This window comes from Pseudorca crassidens, chromosome 4, assembly GCF_039906515.1.
Source record: "Pseudorca crassidens isolate mPseCra1 chromosome 4, mPseCra1.hap1, whole genome shotgun sequence".
Lineage (NCBI taxonomy): Eukaryota > Metazoa > Chordata > Mammalia > Artiodactyla > Delphinidae > Pseudorca > Pseudorca crassidens.
The window spans coordinates 3,712,921-3,731,198 of NC_090299.1; the positions used below are offsets into that span (position 1 = coordinate 3,712,921).

The following is an 18,278-nucleotide window of genomic DNA, read 5'->3' on the forward strand; positions in this document are numbered from 1 at the left end:
CAAAAAATAAATAAAATAAAATAAAATGATACGTCCCTTAGGCATCATGCACAGTGTTATTTGTAATTCACATTCTAAGAGTTTTCCTGTAGAGACAGCTCATCGCATCCTTGACAAACCGGCCTGAGCTCACCTGGTCGTCTGGCCTTCGTGCCTTTGTCCCACCCTGGCCTCTGCCTACTGCCCCCCACCAGTAATCGCCCTCCCCCTGACACGCACACGCACACACGGGCACCCCCCTCTCCCCTGCCAAGCACCCGAGCCCCCCCATTCCCCCACCCCTCCCCCATCACTGGGGAAGAAATGGGTACCTCAGCTCAGTCTTGAACAGACATTCTCCCATTTAATTCTGACAAGTTCCCAAGTTTGAAGCCTAAGCAAATTGCTTGACAAAAGTGGCCACCGTGAATACCTTTCTCTTCTGTTTCACCTGGTCTGTAAAGTCTAACAAGCCAGGAGCAGGGGGGCGGTTTCTCTAATCAGTGGACAGGTGGTGACCTTTAAGAAAGTTTAGACATGTTTCACTAGTTTTAGTGAAATAGGACTATTATAACACAATAGATCTCTTTTGCCCTTTTCAAAATTCCTTGTTCCTTGCATATTATTAAAAACACCAGGCTTTAAACCCAGGGTACAGGTGAGCTTCACAATTTGGGGGTTAACATAGTTGTCCAGTGTGGTACCTGGGCAGGGGGCTCTAAGTGGGATACTCAGGGGTGCAAAAAATTGACCTGAAAACAGAGCTTCTTACATCCACCGAAAGAGGAGATGCACACAAAAATTTAGTGCATTTTCTTAAGCAGTTAAAGTAGAAACTGTCACTGAAGCTGGCAGACCAGATGAGGCCTTTTTTTTTGCTGGAAAGAAATAGCAAGGGTAGAGGGCAACGGGGCCTCTCCTGGGGCGGAGCGCGTGGGTTTGGCTCCTGGGCTACCTGACTGCACAGGGCGCCGGACCGTCAGCCTTTGCTCCCCACCCGCCCTGCTCTGCGTGACGCCCACTGGCCGGCAGCATCCCGCCCTCCAGTCTGAGAATTTGAGCCGCATGTGGGCGCAGCAGGGAGGGGTCCTCACAGTGCGACCCCCAGTGCTGGGGGCCGTTCCCTGCATAACTGCTTTCTCCTGTTTCTTCTTCCTTTCCTGCTTTTCCTTTTCTCGGGCTACACTGAGCGTCAAATCATCATCTCATGGATGTGTCCCAGGAGGCCCAACCCAGACTCGCCGTGGCCCCCCAAAACCTGCTCCTCCCCACTTTCTATTTCTCTCCCAAGTCTGTGCCATCCACTCAGCAGCTGCCCCTGCCAGGAACCCGGGGGGTGTCCTCGGGGCCCCCACTTCCTGGCCTTTGGGCTCAGCCAACCTTCTGAGTCCCCATGTGGCTTCCTGCCGGAAAGCACCCCCAGCCCGTCCCTGGCACTGATCCCCATCGCTTCGATGTTCACGGTAACCTGTCTGACCGTGGGAAGATGCGTCAGGTCTGGAACTCTCCAGCAGTGGCTGCTGAAAGAACAGCAGCGGTGTGGGCAGCCTGGCCTGGGCTCTCTTTTCACAGATGGTGATGTAACATCTGCTAAAGGGAGCCGTGTGCAGCCCCTCTGGCCGGGGAAGATGAAGAAGCGTTCCTCAGAACTCCTCTGGGAGGGAGGGGATGAGAGAACAGACTCTCCCAGGAGCCTCGGCGGAGCGAGCACGGTGGGCTCCGGGCCCCTCCCTGCCACCTTACCTGCCTCCAGGTGTGCCCACAGTCTGAGGTGATGTACATTTCTTCTTTATATTCCACAAGCTGGGAGCCCAGGTTACCTGGTCCGGAAGCAAAGTGGCAGGGTTGCTCTTAGGACCGGCCACTCTCCCCCTTACCAAGGTCTGAGTGCAGCCAGGTCCCCACAGAAGGTTGGTGCCTTGTGCTCTGGGTCTACACCTCCAGCACCAAAGCCACCGGCGGATGCCCCTCTCTGCCCTCCTTGTATAGTGATGGGAAGGCTGGTGTCTGATGTGCTCTGGGTCTACACCTCCAGCACCAAAGGCACCGGCGGATGCCCCTCTCTGCCCTCCTTGTATAGTGATGGGAAGGCTGGTGTCTGATGTGCTCTGGGTCTACACCTCCAGCACCAAAGGCACCGGCGGATGCCCCTCTCTGCCCTCCTTGTATAGTGATGGGAAGGCTGGTGTCTGATGTGCTCTGGGTCTACACCTCCCAGCACCAAAGCCACCGGCGGATGCCCCTCTCTGCCCTCCTTGTATAGTGATGGGAAGGCTGGTGTCTGATGTGCTCTGGGTCTACACCTCCAGCACCAAAGCCACCGGCGGATGCCCCTCTCTGCCCTCCTTGTATAATGACGGGCCTGCTGTCACCACTACGGGTCCTAGTCTGAGCAACAAAAGATTAACTTTGCCCAGAGAAAGCCAGCCTCAGGCAGCTCCAGCTGAGCCCAGGTGCAGGCAGAGCTTGGGGGCTTCAGGGGGACCCACGGTGACGAGTGTGATTCAGGAAGAAAATGCATGGAGTGGGGGTCGGGGACAGGCTAGAGAGGATGCTGGCCAGGTGAGCAGTGTGGGGACACGGCAGCCCCTGACGGGAACTGCGGCAAGACATGGCTGGGCCTGCGTCTGGAGGCCCCCTGGGGGCCGGGTGCGGGGGAGGCCAGAGGCAGGTCCAGGGCAGGCTGGGGCAGTCCAGGCGGGAGGCAGCGTAAGCACAAAGTAGGGGCTCATTAAATATCTGTTGAGGGGAGGTTTGGGAGGATGGTGAGGTAGGCCCCCAGCCAGCTGGGCAGCCAGGAGGATCCTCCTGGGTCCTGGTTCACTGGAATCCATACCAGCCTGGCAGGTGGGTCACCAGCCTTGAAGGCCACTCTGAGGGGTTGGCACTTAATCCTGGGGCTGCTGCCAGAGGGGGAAGAATCCCCACTTAGCATCCAAGGTGATTCCAGCTGACAGATAGGAAACCGAGCCTAAGTGGACCCCTGCAGATGGCCACCTAGAAGACGCAGCTGCGGGACAGTCTCGGTGGTCTCTGAGCTGGGCTGGATGCCCCTAAACAGCCTTCTGGGAAGGGTCTTGGACAATGGGATTTTCTGATGGGTCAGATTGGGCAGGCTTCCACTGTGACCACACGATGATGGCAGGGACCAGGGGCCTGAGCTTCCGGGATGAAGGGGACCTGTTATGAGAACACTGAAGCCATTCTGGACTCTCTCCTGGAGCCCCTGACCTGGGCAACGTGTGCACCAATTGCACTTTGGAGACTTATTCACGTGGTGCTGTCAGGAGCCTCTCTTCCAGAGCCAGTTTAGACGTCACTGGAAAATCCCAGAGGAGACGGATTATCCTCAGATAGATGAGGCAAAGTGAGTCCAAGGAGAGTGGCAGAGGGATTGCGTACCTGCCCTTTTTCTGAGGTCCAACCAACCACCAAATCTTCCATCCATCCATCCATCCATCCATCCATCCATCCTTCATTAATTTATCATCTGTCCATCTATCCATCCATCCGTCATTAATTTATCATCCATCCATCCATCCGCCATCCCTCCATCCATCCTTCATTAATTTATCATCCATCCATCGGTCCATCCGCCATCCCTCCATCCACCCTTCATTAATTTATCCTCCATCCATCGGTCCATCCGCCATCCCTCCATCCACCCTTCATTAATTTACCGTCCATCCATCGGTCCATCCGCCATCCCTCCATCCATCCTTCATTAATTTATCGTCCATCCATCGGTCCATCCGCCATCCCTCCATCCACCCTTCATTAATTTATCATCCATCCATCCATCTACCATCCCTCCATCCACCCTTCATTAATTTATCGTCAATCCATCCATCCATCTACCATCCCTCCATCCATCCTTCATTAATTTATCGTCCATCCATCGGTCCATCCGCCATCCCTCCATCCACACATCTATCTCTTTTTCATCAATTCCACCCACTCACCCACTGCTGCACATTCATCAGCATTTGCTGAGTGGCTGCTCTCTGCCCAGCCTCGTGCTGAGCTGTGAGGGATCCAAGCTGAGTAACCATGTGCCTGCTCCCAGGGAGCTCTCAACCTAGCCGGGGAAGAAGGATGCCCTGCATCTGTGCACAGAGCCAGGATGCCTGCGAGCCCAGGGAACTGTGAAAGCAGAGAAGGGAAAGCTAACGGACCCGTGCAGGAGGGGAATCAAGGAGAGATTCCCGCAGGAAGTGACCTCTGCTCTGTGCCTCAAAAGACAAATGCCACCGGCCAAGGGAAAGGGGCAGGTGTGCCAGGCAGAGGGACCGGCCTTGGCGACAGCACGGAGGTGGGAGGGGAGGTCAGTCAGGGGAGGTGGGGCAGAGGGCCAGGTACTGAGCTGGGTTCCCTTCTACCCGCCTGGCCACCTAAAGGTGCTGAGGAAAGGCTGCTGAATGAAAAGAGGGAGATGAGTGAATGAACGCAACAGCTGGGCGTGGGCAGAGGAAGGAAGGCGAGCCCTTTATCTCTCCATCCTTCCAGATGCCAGCAGGGACGCCAGGACCCGCGCGGCAAATACAGAAGCCGTGCGGCAAAGGATATGGCGTCAGCTCTACTTCCCAGGCAAATTTATAGTCCACGATTTCAGGGGTGCGATGTCTGTCTTTTGAGTGACGCAATCTGTTTTCCTTGTTCCGTCTACCAAGGCTGTCAGGCTGCCGGTCACCTAACAGCCACTGGGGGAAATTAAGGGGAAATTCACAGAACGCATCCACAGGCCACCAGAGTGGGAGGCTCTGCAGGAACACGGGAGCTGGTGCCCTCACTTTACAGAGGGGAAACTGAGGCCTGGGGATGCGACTAAGAAAGGCCTCCCTCTACGTCCCCTCCGGGCTGTTCTGGGGTCTCCTTGGACCTCCTCCCCCAACACCCCGACCCCTCCACCCCGCTTCTGTGCTCTCAGGGCCTGGTATACAGTAAGCGCTCACTTACTGCATTTCCTCTCCTTGCTTCCTCGGTCTTCAGGTTGCGGAGTGGCTCAGGCCTCAGGGCCAGAACAGAGCAAAGCGACAGCACAAGACCCACCCCAGGACCCCTCACCGTGGCCCCCAACGTGGCGGAGCAAGCCCTGCGGCAGCTGGAGCAGGAGTAAGGGGACCGCCCCTCTGGTCCTCCGGGTGCTGCCAAGTCCCCGGCTTCTAGGCCCCGGGTGACCCCGCCTGGCTGATGGGCCTCGGGTCGGCTCTTGACCTCCTCCCGGCCCTCGGCCTCTCATCTGGGATCGATGAGGTTGATTGATGGGATTGACGGGTCCCCGACTGGCTGAGTCACAGAGGGAAGGGACTCTGCAGGAGGGCCGGCAGGCTGGGCTCCTCCCGGGAGCCCCGGGGGTCTTCCAGGCACAGAGCGGGCGGGGGTGCTCCGAGCATCCCGTCCAGGCCCCTCAAGGTTTTTTCAGTCACGTGACTGTCAGAGCCGGGGTCCGGGAAGCGTTTGCAGCCTGTGCTCTGTGTGGTCCTGAGGGTTCACGTCCAGACGAGGAGCCGGAAGCAGCGTGTGCTGCGCGGTGGCCCAGGACGGGCGCAGGGCAGTGGGGAAGGGAGGGCCTTCCACCTGCATCAGACCTTTCAGTGCCCCCAAGTCCGAGATTATTACCCTCATTTCACAGATGAAGAAACGGAGGCTCAGGGAGATGTAGAGCCCCAGGGCAAGAGCTTGGAAAGGCCCAGGTCAGAATCGGGCCCGGTGCCCTCTGTCTCAGCCATCCGTCTGTGATTTGCTACCTCTGCAGAACGCATCCCCTTGACACGCCCAGTCAGGAAGAACATTCCAGCTGCCACTCTCGGCCGCTGGGTTTATTTCTGGGTTCACTATGGCTGTTTCTAGACCCTGGCAGTTAGAAGCTCGAGTTCCGGTCTTTTTTTTTTTTTTTCGGTATGCGGGCCGCTCATTGCTGTGGCCTCTCCTGTTGCGGAGCACAGGCTCCGGACGCGCAGGCTCAGCGGCCATGGCTCACGGGCCCAGCCGCTCCGCGGCATGTGGGATCTTCCTGGACAGGGGCACGAACCCGTGTCCCCTGCATCGGCAGGCGGACTCCCAACCACTGCGCCACCAGGGAAGCCCCTGGTCTTTGCTTCTTGAACCATCCTTTTCCCTTTCTCATTGGATTCATGGCTCCATTTTCCACCTCCATCTGTGGGTCTGGCCTCTGTCCACTGAACCGGAGGGCAGGTCCCCAGTAGAAGGGCAGTGATGTCCAGACACTGTTCAAATGACAGGGCCACCTGTAGAACACACCTGGTGTGGATGCTTTCTACCTGATCCCCAGATCAGCCTTATGATGGAGTTTCATCCTCTGTTTTGCAGGTGAGGAAGCTGAGGCTCAGAGGGTCCAGTAAATGCCCAAGGCTCCGCAGCTGGAGGTGGCAGAACCTGGGGCTCGTAACTCCCACCTGCCTGCCTCAGGGCGGAATGAGGGATGGATGGCGGGGAGATCAGGAGAGAGACTCCCTGGAAACAGGCGGCCATCGCCCATGGCTGCCTCGGGAAGCTGAGCCAGGCACAGGCCGTCACGTGGCCCCACTGCTCCTGCCACGTCGTCCAGCCCGCTGTGGGGACCACCAGTGGGAAACTGGTCCCCGCTCGGCGGCCGCAGCGGTGACCGAGGGAGCCCAGCTCATTCCACCTTCCCCTCTGTTCCCAGCAGACGCTCAGGGCGGGAGCGGAGGATGTAAAACGTTTACACCTCAGTTGGCCCACATTGCACGGGTGGATCCGTCTCAGGAGAGCCAGGGTGGGATGAAAAAGCAGCAGAATGAAATATAAATGTAGCATCCTGCCCCTGGGGGGACAGTGAGAGGGAGGGAGGCTGCCAGGTCACCCCCTCCGCTCCCCGCTCTCCGTGTGACTGGCATACAATGAAGTGAACCTCCTGCAGATCCTCACAGCATCCCTGGGGGGCTGGAATGGTCGTCCAGAGCTTTCAAGGCCGTTGAGCGGTGGAAACATTTGAAATTCCGCCTTTTGTACTTTGGTCAAGAATTTGGGGTTTCAACCCATCACGAACATGCATTTTAAATACACCATTGAGCTCATCTCCCTGTGCTATGCGGCCGCTTCCCACCAGCTATCTATTTTATATTTGGTAGTGTATATATGTCCACGCCAGGTAGGATAGGGAGGGTGGGAGGGAGACACAAGAGGGAGGGGATATGGGGATATATGTATATGTATAGCTGATTCACTCTGTGATACAGCAGAAACTAACACACCACTGTAAGGCAATTATACTCCAATAAAGATGTTAAAAAAAAAATACACTATCGCCTTCAGGTCCAGGGAACAGAGTCCACAAGACAGGGGGTGCCCGACATGGGCGACCCAGCCCGTCCCTGCATGGGACCAGGAGCCCCATGAGCTGCACTGAAATCGAGGCTGATGTGTGATTTTTCATCGATTGACACACGTCCGTCATTGAAGCGGGCAGACCCCGCCCCAATCGCAGTCATTGACGAAGACCCCCGGGGCCGCAGATGAACAGAAGGGCGCTCAGAAGATGAAAGGCTTTACTTGCAGTCTTCTCTGTCTGGTTGTGTCGCTCGCTCCCCTACTGGAAAGCCACCTCTCCAGGATAACGGGAGACGCCCCTCGGATAGCCAAGGTCTCCCGCCATCAGAGACCCACAGAGCAGACAGGGGATCTCACCTCCTGACCCCTTCATGGGCTCTGATTCGGTCGTTCTGAAAAACACGTTCCCGCCTCTGCCTGGAAGGCCATTCCTGCCATCTCAGCACGGCCACTCATTTATTCATTCACTCATTCACTCATTCATTCATTCACTCTCTCACACACAGCCAGGCCAGGGCCTCAGTGCTGGGATACGTCTGCTGAAGGGGCGGATGCATCATCCAGCTCAGGGTCTGGGGCGCAAATCCTCCGGGTCGCAGATGGTGCTGGAGTAGACAGAGGGAGGGAGCCCCTGATTCAGGAAGCTGTGAGCCCCGGCCCAGGCCTTGGTGGTCCCTCCCGTGCGATGGGCAGAGACACTGTCTCTCCGACTGCCACTCGCCCCATCTGCACCCTGGCTGTCCAGAGCCTCAGCCTGGCCGTTCCACAGCCCGGATGAGTGGCGGGCCTGATGGGCCCGCCCCAGAGCCTTGCCTACTGCAGGTTCAAGGGGCACAGCAGCCCCTCCTGGGGCTGGGGCTGCCCTTCCCTGAGGAGCCTGGGGTGGGTCTCAAGCTTCCTGTTGGCACCTTGCAAGTTGTGGGCAAGTCTTCCCTCTCCTTGGGCTCCATAAAGTAGGGGTACTGACCTCTCAGGGTTGTCATGGTGATTAGAAGAGTTCAGGGCCTGGCCGGGGAGAAAGGGCCACCATAGCGACTGTGGACACGACGCACACGGTCCTGTCCTCCCCGCCTTTGTCTCCATGGCATCAGGGACACTTCCCCGGCCTTAGCTGCTGAGAGCTGGTGAGGCTATCCCCACGCTGATGGGTAAAAGGAAAACCAGACGCCAGCCGCTACCTGGCAATGGACTTGTAAAACATGTGATTTTATTTGGAATGATTCTTCTAACTCACATAAACCTTATTTTAGAGTTTTCTTAGATCAGCATACATTTAGTGATACCTGAAGAAGGTTCTAGTTTAATGGAGTAGACAGACACAATCACAATGTATACTTCTTTTTTTCCCCCTTATGTTAGTTGTATATGTGTCTCTCTCTCCCCCACTAAACTAGAACCTTCTTTAGGGACCAATAAAAGTCAACCATGATGCAAATTGTCCTCCTGTCCATCTATCCATCCACCCACCCATCCATCCTTCTATGTATTCATTAGCCATTTTGTTATCCATTCTTCCATTGGGCCATCTGACTATCCATTCTTTCAACTATCCAATTTTCCTTTCACCCATCCTCCCACCCATCCATCTACCCATCCATCCATCCATCCATCCATCCATCCTTCCATCCATCCATCCATCCTTCCTTCCATCCATCCATCCTTCCTTCCATCCATCCATCCTTCCATCCAACCATCCTTCCATCCATCCATCCATCCATCCTTCCATCTATCCATCCATCCTTCCATCCTTCCATCCATCCATCCATCCTTCCATCCATCCACCCATCCATCCATCCATCCATCCTTCCTTCCATCCATCCATCCATCCATCCATCCTTCCTTCCTTCCATCCATCCATCCATCCTTCCATCCATCCATCCTTCCTTCCTTCCATCCATCCATCCATCCTCCCACCCATCCATCTACACATCCATCCATCCATCCATCCATCCTTCCTTCCATCCATCCATCCATCCATCCATCCATCCATCCTTCCATCCATCCGTCCATCCTTCCATCCATCCATCCTTCCATCCATCCATCCATCCTTCCGTCTATCCATCCATCCTTCCATCCTTCCATCCATCCATCCATCCTTCCATCCAACCATCCTTCCATCCATCCATCCATCCATCCTTCCATCCTTCCATCCTTCCATCCATCCATCCTTCCATCCATCCATCCTTCCTTCCTTCCATCCATCCATCCATCCTTCCATCCAACCATCCTTCCTTCCATCCATCCATCCATCCTTCCATCCATCATCCATCCACCTTTCATTAGTCAACGCATAACAGGTGCCCACTCTGGGCTATGCAATCACCCCTCAGGGTGATGTGCCAGGTGAGCTGGCTTCCTGGAGGTACTGTGGCACTGCCCCCAGTGGATACACCATGGCCCCAGGCCCGTGACCATCAAGTTCTACCCTTGAAACTGGAGCGTCCTGCAGGCAGTGATGGCTCCTGACAGTAATGGCAACCTCTTACCTGCGCCCATGATGAGGCCGGGGGCGGTGTCCTTGGTGTGCACAGTGCCTGACACGTAGGGGTTGTCGGCCCAGCGCAGATGCAGGTGCAGGTGGCAGTCCGGCTGCGGAGGGGAGAGAGGGAGCCACGGTCAGCACTTGGGAGGGAGAAGTGACCTGAGAAAAGGTAAGGCCGAGGCTGAATCCACCCCTGTGGCTTTTTGGCCGTGAAGGTAGGGTCAGGAGTGCTTCAGAGGGGTCGGGGGAGGGCAGAAGGAGGCTTGGAGGCTGGCAGCCAGGTGGGCTTCTCCAGTGGAGGGTTCTCCCAGCCTGGGTGCTGGAGGGTGGGCTCCCCAACGTGGCTCCTGAGTGCGGAGCTGGGCTGCAGAACGGGACTCCGGGAGGGAGACTGCACGGTCCATGCCCACGTTCATTCATTCATTCATTCATCCGCCCAGAACATTTACTGGGGGCCTCTTAGGTGACCACGGTAGCCTGGGCATCGGGCGACAGCTGCGGGACACCCCGTAAGCCCTGCGCCCTATGGGAGAGTCAGGGGGTAAGGTAGGCACGCTAGAGCCCAGTTTACTCACGAGCATCAGTGCAACCCTGACGCAGCCCCGGCTGGTGCCCTGGCTGGAGGGGCAGAGACACTGGTTGTAATAAGACATCCAACGGCAACTCACGTTGCTGTTCCGCTGCCTCTGGGCCGGCACCAGTACTTTACCAGCAACTTGCCAGGGCAGTGGTGGGGCTGGGACCACAGCTGAGGCTGCCTGGTTCCAAAGTCCATGCTCTGAGCCCCGTGGCCGGTCTGGTACTTCCAGGCAAACTGGGCCAGCAGCCCCCAGAACGAGGAAGCACCAGCTGTTTCCTGCCCGGTGCTGCCACACCCCTCATCTGTCTCCACCCCAGCTGCCTGCAGCCCCACCCTCTGTTGAGATGGCAGAGGCCACAGCCAGCTCCCCTGGCTGGGGCTGGGGGATCCTGGGGGAACAGACGAGCTGAGAATGATGTGTCCTCTGGACTGACCTTCCCGAGTCTCCTCTCCCCTGGCCTCGGTGACTCAAGGCCACAATCCCTCTGTCACATCCACAACAGACCACAAGGGCACGGGACAAGGCCCAAGGTCTCCGCACAGCTCCCTCCAGGCCACCGGACACGGCACCGGGCAGTGACCTGCCAGCCATTAGCCGGGGCTGCCTGTCGCCCACACCTCCCGGGTCATTGCAGAGCTCCACTGTCATTGCTGTATTCTACTGTCTACCGAAATCCATCCGAGAGATGTTTTTTCTCTACAGTTTATGTTTCTTTCACACTTGCTTCTGGTCTGTGAACTGAGTATGTTTTACACAGATTATCTGAAGTTAAAAATGGAACCGATCAGTACGTTGGATGTGGATCTGGGTCAGACGCCACCAGGGCCCGATCCAGTGGGAGATGGGCTCTATTTGTCTGCACCAGAGTTTTAAAAAAATGTATTTGTTGCATCACATGCTGTACGGTTCCACTGACAGGAAATGTCTAGTGCAGGGAAATCTATAGAGGCAGAAAGTGGATTAGTGGTTGCTCAGGGCAGGGGGTGGGATGGGAGATGGGGGGTGGTGACTAAAGGGTACAGGGTTTCCTTCTGAGGGGATGAAAATGGTCTAAAATGGACTACGGGGCTGGTTGCACAGCTCGTGAAGATACTAGAAACCACTGAATTGCGCACCTAAATGGGTGAATTATATGGGATGTGACTGGTACCTCAGTCAAGCTACCAAAAACAAACAAAATAAGAGGGGGCAAAATGAGCTGAAAGAGGCCCCCTTCTGAAGCAGACTTGGTTGGGCTAGAGACCCTCCCCGGGGCAGCCGGGAGCCCCAGGCTGAAGATGGCAGGGCCCCATGGCGGGGGGAGCCCGGTCACAGAATCACCGCGGAGGAGAGTCCCCATCCAGGAACACCTAGATTGAACGGGACAAACTTGACCCCCTGTGGAAGGTTAAGCTGTCCCCCCTTCTGGATTTCTCTTGGTCTCTTACAGCTGACAAGCAGGTTGGTGACCTAATACCTGTGGTGACACCCTTCGGCCCCCTCGCCCATCCAACCACCAGGCAGTAACGGGGAGGGCGTGTCCAGGGGGAGGGGTGCCCATGACCTCTCTGAGCAGGGCCAAGTCTCTACCTGCAGAAGGAAGCTCTACGTCAGGAGGAACAGGACCCTCGGCAGGGACGTGGCCCGCCCTCCTGTGTCCCACTGGCATGCTCCCGGGCTGAGAAGGTCCGGCCCAGGCATGGCCCCGCTCTGGTGCCCCAGAGGTCCCGGGGGGCCAGGTGGGGCCTGGAGTGGCCAAGCTTCTGGGCTGGTCTGCCCAGGCCGCAACCGGCCTTTTCCACATTCCCTGATGCGCTGTGCACACAATATCCCTGTCTCTGCGTGCAGTGAACAGAGGAAGTCTGAGGCCGTGGCTCATAGAACCTGGCTGCCCCTCCCGCTCCCCAGCCCACTGCTGCTCTGTCCTGACTGCCGGTCGCCTGTTGGAGCTAGAAGTGGAACACTCCTCAGGGTTCCCTGCGGTCGGCAGCGGCCCACAGACAGAGCTGCAGTCCTCTTTGGCGCCGTGGAGGGCCACACAGATGCCTTCCAGCCGGTCCTGGAGCTGTAGCGGGTGCTCTGCTGGTATCTGACAAGCGGACGCAAGGCCCAGCCCACTGAGCTGAGCTGATAAAGGGCTTGGAAGGCCAGGCAGGGCTGGAGAGGCCGACCCCCAGGGCGCTGGGCACCTGCACACGTGACGGGACGGGAAGCATCGCGTGCCAGGCTGCTCTCGGGGTGTACGGTCAGACACGGCAGGGTCCCCCGAGGACACCCAGGCCAAGGGTGGGAAGACCTCAAGGACAGGCTGGCGCCCAGGGAGTCGGTGCTGAATGCCTCGTCCTGGTGGGGTGGCCCGGGTACCTGCAGCGCTTGGGTGGATGTGACGCGGACCGAGCTGGGAGGCCCACACCGTCCCAAGGCTCCCCCTTCTCGGCCCCTCTACATGCAGGGGCCGGCTGGTGCTCTCAAGGGGCGTGTGGCAAAGACTGCTGGAGGGCTGGAGGGCCACACCGCCAGCCGCCCCTGCCGGACGCCCCACTGCTCGGCTCAGCCTGGAGGCTGAGAAGCGTTACCACGGGCAGCAACACGAATGGGTTTTCCTTCTGAGTCCAGATGTCAACAGATGCAAAACCGTCTTCCAAGGGCCATTTCTCACCCTAAAACAGGTCTGATCCACACTCATCTATTCCCTGTCACTGGCAGGAAAGCTCCCCAGCCAGAGAGCTGGTCAAATGGCCCGGGAAAACCTTCACGACCCAGAGTTAAGAGAAAAATGGAAGACTCAGAAATCAGACACGTGTCAGGATCCCAAAGAGGACTTCTGAACGTGACTGTGAGCCGAAGGATGGACCAGAAAAATGCCCGAGGACCATTACTTCTGGGTGACGTGGTTACAGGTGTAACTTACACCCCTTTCTGTACATTTCTGCTTTTTCCAAGTATTTGGCAATAAGCAGGAATCACATTTCTGATGAGAAATAAACCCTCAAGTGTAGCTTGCCCTGTGCAGTTGGAGGCTGCGTGGCTGAGTGGACACAGAGAAGAGACCCAGGAGAAGGGCCACGCTGGCCCAGCCGGCACGCCCCCAGCCGCGGCTGCCAGGTCTGCACACACAGCGTGATGGCCTCGGAGCCAAGGCTGCGATCGATTTCTGGGTTTTGCGCCCAGCTGGGTGTCCCGATACTTGTCCTCTGTCCACTGTGCTCGTCGGGCTCTCTGCGTGCCTGCCTGCAGCCACGCACTTACCAGCCGACCCCTACTTTTATTATTTCAAGGCTGGGACATAAATCTTGAAAGGTTATCTCCTCGCTGAGCTGCATAATGGCAGACAAGAATCTATTCTTGGCGAGAACTTGCTTTGACAGATTAACATGGCTTAACTTTGTCGATGATGATACAAAAATGAGCCCTTTCCCAGCAATTTTTTTCTCAGAAGAGATTTCACAAGGGGCAGGTGATTAATGCTCCCCGGTGGTCGACAGGTGTTATTATCCCGTTATTAGCGGGAGGGGGGCTTGCGTAGCGGCCGAGCGCAGGCCCCTGGTCGGTGAGGCCAGGGAGCGAGGGACTGACACTGCCCAGGCCGAGGCTCTGCCCGGAGAGCACAGAGCCCCACCCCGGCCCCGGCGGGTGGTCAGTGGCTGTCCAGGCAGGGTGCCTACCATCTTCAGGGGCCCTGCAGAGATCCAGGCAGATCTCAGGAGGGCAGGATTGTTTGCTGTTTAGTGTGCTGATATATTCCCAACACCCAGAACAGTGCTTTGCACATAGTAGGTCCCCTTACGTGTTTGTTGAATGACTATCCCTGTGAAATAGGCACTGTTATTCTTTCAGTTACAGAGGCACAGCAATGGGTGGGGGTCCTTGACTGTGAGGGGCTTCCGGTTGAAGCCAGGGGGAAATAGAAGTAAGTGTGCCCAGTGAAGCCTTCTCAGTGGAGGCGACATCTAGACAGGGTTTTCAGGTGTCAGTAGGAGTTTACTGAATAAGAAGAAAAGGGCATTCCAGCCCTCTCCACCCCCAAGGCAGTGAAGACACTGGGGCAGCCTATACTCATATTCACGTAGAAAGGCACCCATGGAATAGCTGGACTGGCTTAGGGCTCATGAAATTTGGGCTGTGTCCTGGCTCCCCCTCACTTATCCAGCCCCCCCACTTCCACAGAGTGTACCTTCTGGCCCTTGACATTGGCCAACAGGGCTTAACAGATGCATAAGCAGGCTTGCAGTGTTCTTGCAATGTTTCTGCTCACTCTCTTGCACCCCTGTTGTTGCCTGACAATGTGCATGGGCTGGTCCCAGAAGGAGGATACTAGATCCCTTCCTAAATCGACCAACCCCCAGGTGCATGAACGAGCCCAGCCTCTCACAGATCTCGAGAAGAGTGATTGCCGTTTGGGGCGGCTTGTTACACAGCACTGTTGTGGCAGGAGCTGACTGATACACTCCCCTCTCTGACTTCCAGTTAACTCTTCTGTAAAGCAAGGAGTTCCATGTGGCCCTCTCCACCACACCCAGAGAAATAGGTGGTTCATGTCTCCCAGATGGCCCTTCTCAGACATCAGCATCTCCGACCCCTGGGTCCTGAGGTAACGTCTAGTGCCCACCCCGGGGAAGGTGTATGCAGTGAGCAGGGCACTTACAGGCTTGCAGTTGGTTGGTTTCCCGTTCATGTCCGTGCTGGGAGGCCTCAGGTAATCCCAGTCTCGGCCCTTGCTGTAGGTTATAAGCGTCACCACCTTCCCGTCGACTTTTTGGTTCGCCAGAAAGACTCCTTTCACCCCTCGGACCTGGGACAGAAGTACAGGAAGGATGGCAAAAGCCTGCCCAGCCCCTTGCTAAGAGCTCTGTGTGCACGGCCTCACTTCACCCCAAGAACAGCCCAGAGCTGAAGCTGGCTATACACCCTGGAGGCAAGCGGGTCTGCGGGGGAAAAGGGGCCAGCGACGCTGGCCTGAGCTTTGCCTGGGAGCAGGTACTGTCTGACCCCAAATTCCAAGTGCATTTCACAGCACTGAGCTGTCCTCCCAGGTCCAGACCGGCTGTCGGACGGCGAGCAGAGCCCTGGTCCCCGAGGTGCCTGTGCATTTCGGTCACGCTGTCTTTAGCCGGAGCACGTGATTCAGAGCCCTAGCCCCTCGCCTCCCTCCCAGTGGACCCACAGGGCCTGGACCCATGGAGTCGCTCTGGGCTTTCATCCGGGGACTGCCTCAGCTCAGCCCCACACGCAGATGCCACACGCAGATGCCAGACTGTGAGGACGGGGTCCGTGCCGGCCCCAGCCTGCCCTGGATGGGGGTCGAAGTTCCCTGTGCCCCCTTTCTCAGGGTTTCTTGAGGGGCCCAGGGCAGTGACCACACACATCCCATCATCGGTTACTGAGTTCGCGCACAAGAAAGGGTCAGATATCAGCAATTCCCAGTTGTGCAACCTCCTGGTTCCACAGAAATGAACTTTCTCGGCAAGTTCCTTGGGCATGGAAGACTTGGACCCAGTCACCGAGGCCCGCTGGGGTGGCCTGAGCTCCTCGGAGCCCCCGTGTGCCCGAAGCAGCTTTTGCTGCTCTATAAGGAGCATGAAGCCAAGGCAGCTGAGGCTGAGTTGTGGGATTTACCTGAAGTTCCACGGCCAAGTGTGATGCTTAGGGTAAGAGTGATATTACACAGTTGTTAAGTGCCTTCTACGTGGCGGGCGAGGGAGTTAATGTACCGTCTCATTAAATTCTCAGACTCCAGGAGGTTGGTGCTTTCCTAAGCCTCAATGCCAAGTGTCTGACAGGTGGGGAGCAGGCCAGGGCGGATCCCAGAGGTTCGGACGCTCAGTGAACTGTGTATGAACCTCCTGTGGCCGCTACAACAGGTAACAGGCAGAGGGGCTTAAACTACACACGTTGATCATGCTATAGCTCTGGAGGCCGGAAGTCCAACACGGGTCCCGTCGGGCTGAAAGCAACTGGAGTCTCCGGGGGAGACGCGTGTCCTTGTCTTTCCCCGTGTCTGGGGTGCTGGGGTGCTTGGTTTGTGGCCCCTCCTGCTTCTTCAAAGCCAGCGGTACAGCATCTCCCTGGCCATTCTTCCACGATTCTGTGTGTTTTTCTGCCCTTCCTTCCACATGTGAGGACCCTAGGGATTGCAGTGGGCCCCATGGAGAATTCTGGAAAATCTTCCCATCTGCCGATTGCTATAACCTCAATCCCCCTTTGCCTGTGTCTTCTGCTAGGATGCTTCTCTCTGGGCTGGAGACCAGGGGTGTGGCCCTCACCTCCACAGACGAGGACTAGGGGATGGTCCTTCTGGGGGACAGCCCCAGGGGCAGGAGGACCGCAGCCCCTCCTCTCACTCATGGTGACATCACTCTGTCTCTGGCTCACCTGAGGCATCACCACGGGGCGGGCATCTGGCCTGCTCCGTGCTGAGTCTAGATGCCTCCCCTGATGTCCTAGGGGCAGACACGTTGCTGATTTGCCCAGTGATGGCTTGCTTTATTTGGAAAGCGCTCTTTTATATCCCGACTGGTCTCCGTGAAAACACTCAGCAGCAAATAACATGGACCCTCCCATCCCAGAAGAGGTAGTAACAGGCCGCCCTGTTGGCCAATGTCAAGGGCCAGGAAGTACACTCTGTTTCCCTGGGGAGGGTGTGATCAGCTGAGCACTGGCTTCCGGCATGGATGTGCCCACGTCACATAACCGCCCCCGTCATAGCTGTGCTCACTTCCTGGGGGCTGCCGTCACAAAAGCATCACAAACGGGTGGCGGGGAGGGGGGGGCGGGTGGCTTAAAACAACAGAAATTTGTTCTCTCACAGTCTGGAGGTCAGAGGTCCAAAACCAAGGCGTTGGCAGGGCTGCCCTCCCTCTGGTCTCTCAGGGAGGATCCTTCCTCGTGTCTTCCAGCTTCAAGGGGTTGCAGGTGTTCCTGGGCTGTGGCCACATCACCCCACTCTCTGCTCCGTCTCACAGGGCCCTCTTTCCTGTGTGTCTGTGTCTCATTTTCTGATTCTTACCAGGACGCTTGTCATTGGTTTAGGGTCCAGCGTGAGCTCATCTCAAGATCCTTCAGTTAATGACAGCTGCAAAGATCCTTTTTCCATATAAACTCACGGTCACAGGTTCCAGGGATTCGCTGTGGCTGTAGCTTTCGGGGGCCCCCGTTCAGCCCACTACAGTGACCGTCTCCCAGCTGTGGCCAGGGTTCCTCAGGGTCAGGGCACGAGACTGGAAGCCCCCTCAACCCCCTTCCTCACCCAAGCTCCAACACAAAGAGGCCCTCAGAAAAGGGGTGCCACCTTGTCTGGAACCAGGACTCATCCTGCAGAGGTCAGAGCTCACAGGCCCTTGAAAGCCCAGGCCTCTCGGGTCAGTATTTGCCCGTGACGTCTGGGATAAGACATTTTTCCTGGATCTGACATCGGATGAACGATAACCATGACAGTAATGGAATTGGGGCATGTGTAGAACCTCTAGGCCAGGCCCTTCCCATGCACTATCTCGAATCCACAGAAAAGGCACCTGCAGTGAAAACTGTCGAGAGCCTGCCAAGCACTGAGTTGGCACCAGGTGCTGCTGTATGTGTTTAACGGAAACAGAGGCCTCGAATTCACACAGCAACCCTCTGAGGAAGGTACTACTGTCGTCCTCATTTCACAATGGGGACACTGAAGCACAGAGTGGTTAAGTAATGTGCCTAAGGTCACACAGCAAACACATACCAGAACTGGGATTTGAACCCCGGCAGTGGGGCTCCGGAGTTGTGCTTGTAACCACTACCTGTGATCCCCATTAAGTGGATTTCAGAGAAGCACAGTCACTTGCGAGGGGGCCCAGCTTTGGATCTGACCACTGTGAACTCCCTCCCATCCCCACGGCCTCTCACTGCCTGGTCTTTGGTGTGAATCACTGTTCCCTGGCTCCTCAGCTGGCTAACTTCTGCTCAGCCTCAATTCG

General features: G+C 56.8%; 1 protein-coding gene across 3 annotated transcripts in view; it reads right to left on the minus strand.

Moving 5' to 3' along the window:
* Positions 1 to 18,278, minus strand: part of SORCS2 (sortilin related VPS10 domain containing receptor 2) — a 485,797-nt gene that overhangs the window by 42,763 nt on the left and 424,756 nt on the right. For all 3 annotated transcript variants that reach the window (XM_067735018.1, XM_067735020.1, XM_067735019.1), the window contains 3 exons: positions 14,978 to 15,124; positions 9,777 to 9,879; positions 1,723 to 1,799 (listed from right to left, as the gene is read on the minus strand). In XM_067735018.1, coding sequence (XP_067591119.1) covers positions 1,723 to 1,799; positions 9,777 to 9,879; positions 14,978 to 15,124 — 327 coding nt within the window. The remainder of the gene's footprint in view (positions 1 to 1,722; positions 1,800 to 9,776; positions 9,880 to 14,977; positions 15,125 to 18,278) is intronic.